This window comes from Bison bison, unplaced genomic scaffold (assembly GCF_000754665.1).
Source record: "Bison bison bison isolate TAMUID 2011002044 unplaced genomic scaffold, Bison_UMD1.0 scf7180017864184, whole genome shotgun sequence".
In the NCBI taxonomy this organism is placed as follows: Eukaryota; Metazoa; Chordata; class Mammalia; order Artiodactyla; family Bovidae; genus Bison; species Bison bison.
The window spans coordinates 1,988,060-1,989,428 of record NW_011494756.1 but is presented as its reverse complement, the minus strand read 5'-3'; the positions used below and the strand labels follow the sequence as shown (position 1 = coordinate 1,989,428).

Sequence of the window (1,369 nt, the reverse complement as noted above, 5' to 3'; positions counted from 1 at the left end):
CCACCCCACCCCGTGCCCCCATCCTCAATTCCCATGCAAATGGACTAAGCAGCATCAGCCAAAGTTTCAGTGATGATTCTTCTAGATTTTTCCGGAGGTGTGCAAGAAGTTTTAGCATCTCTGACCTCCATGTGGTTTCTGACTCGCCAATATAGTGTTCACAAAGTTACTACGGCCATTCCTATGAAGGAGGGGATTCAAATAAGTCACACAGGAGGGCAGCAAAAAGATACAGAGGAAAATTAGACTCCACCGAGCTTAGGACCTAGACTCTTCCCAAAGTCATCTGACTCGGTCAACACTGCCTTGCCTTAGTCAATGTAATTCTCATGTAATGTAATAGTCCTCTTACACAATTAATCAAGAGCTCATTTTATTTTGCTTTTCACCTGGGCCTGTCTCCTTCTCAGAGTCAGAGATGAAGAAGACAAGGCCAAACTGCTCCAAAGGATTTTAAAATCAATTATTCAAAACAGAAATTACAAAACACACAGGGGTAGGTTAAGACAAAGTTTTCCTACCTTTTAAATTCCCTCTCAGGGGAGCTGAAAAAGGAGTTGCCAGCAGGAAAGGCCGTGGTGCTTTTTAAAGGTTAAGTAGATTCCTCATGTCCAAGCCCTGCGGTAGCTCCCCATCGCATCCCAAGTGGAGCTGGCCTGGGAAGGCCGCCGCCACCTCATAACCTCTCTGACCTCCTCCTCTGCCACTCTCTGCTCTAGTTCTGTTGTCGTCTCCTTGCTTCTGGGACAGGCCACCAGCCTTTCCACATGGAAACTTATTAGCTCTTCCTCCAGGCACCGGCTGGCCCCTTTACTTCCTCCCCAGCCTCTGGACAAACGTTCCCTAACTGGTTCAGCCTTCCCCTGGCCAGCCTATTAAAGAACAGCTCCCTCCACACGCTCACCTGGGCCTTCCTAATTCCCATGCTAGTTTCTTAGCATGTTCATTCCCAACAAGCACAGACACACAGCCCCCACCCCAACAGAACGCAAACTTCCAAGGGCAGAGACGTGGCGCCTTGCTGTGGTCCTCCTGTCATGAAAACAGTAAGGAGCACATGGCAGGCGTTCTGTAAGCCTTAGAGAACCAGGCTACAGCTTCCGTACAGTGGCGGCAGAGTGCCACTGATTATGAGAGGAGGGCAGGAAGGGAAGGTAGAATATGATGGATCTGAAAGCTAGATGACGCTTAAGACTCTGCCTGTAAAATTCTCTAGTTCCAGGGGGAAAAAACCCAACTCAAGTCCACATGAGGGCTGTGAGGAGACTGCAGAAAGCAAACAGGGATCAGAGCTGAAGACGGTCAGGTAACTCCAAACTCTGAAAAGCTTGAGCCACTTCTTCCTGAAATATCTTAAGTCTAAACAGCT

General features: G+C 48.5%; 1 protein-coding gene across 1 annotated transcript in view; it reads right to left on the bottom strand.

Moving 5' to 3' along the window:
• The window catches only part of TCF20 (transcription factor 20 (AR1)), a 52,443-nt gene extending 51,518 nt beyond the window's left edge, over positions 1–925 (bottom strand). The window contains exon 1 of the mRNA XM_010843693.1: positions 905–925. Coding sequence (XP_010841995.1) covers positions 905–925 — 21 coding nt within the window. The remainder of the gene's footprint in view (positions 1–904) is intronic.
• Between the last annotated feature and the right edge of the window lie 444 nt (positions 926–1,369).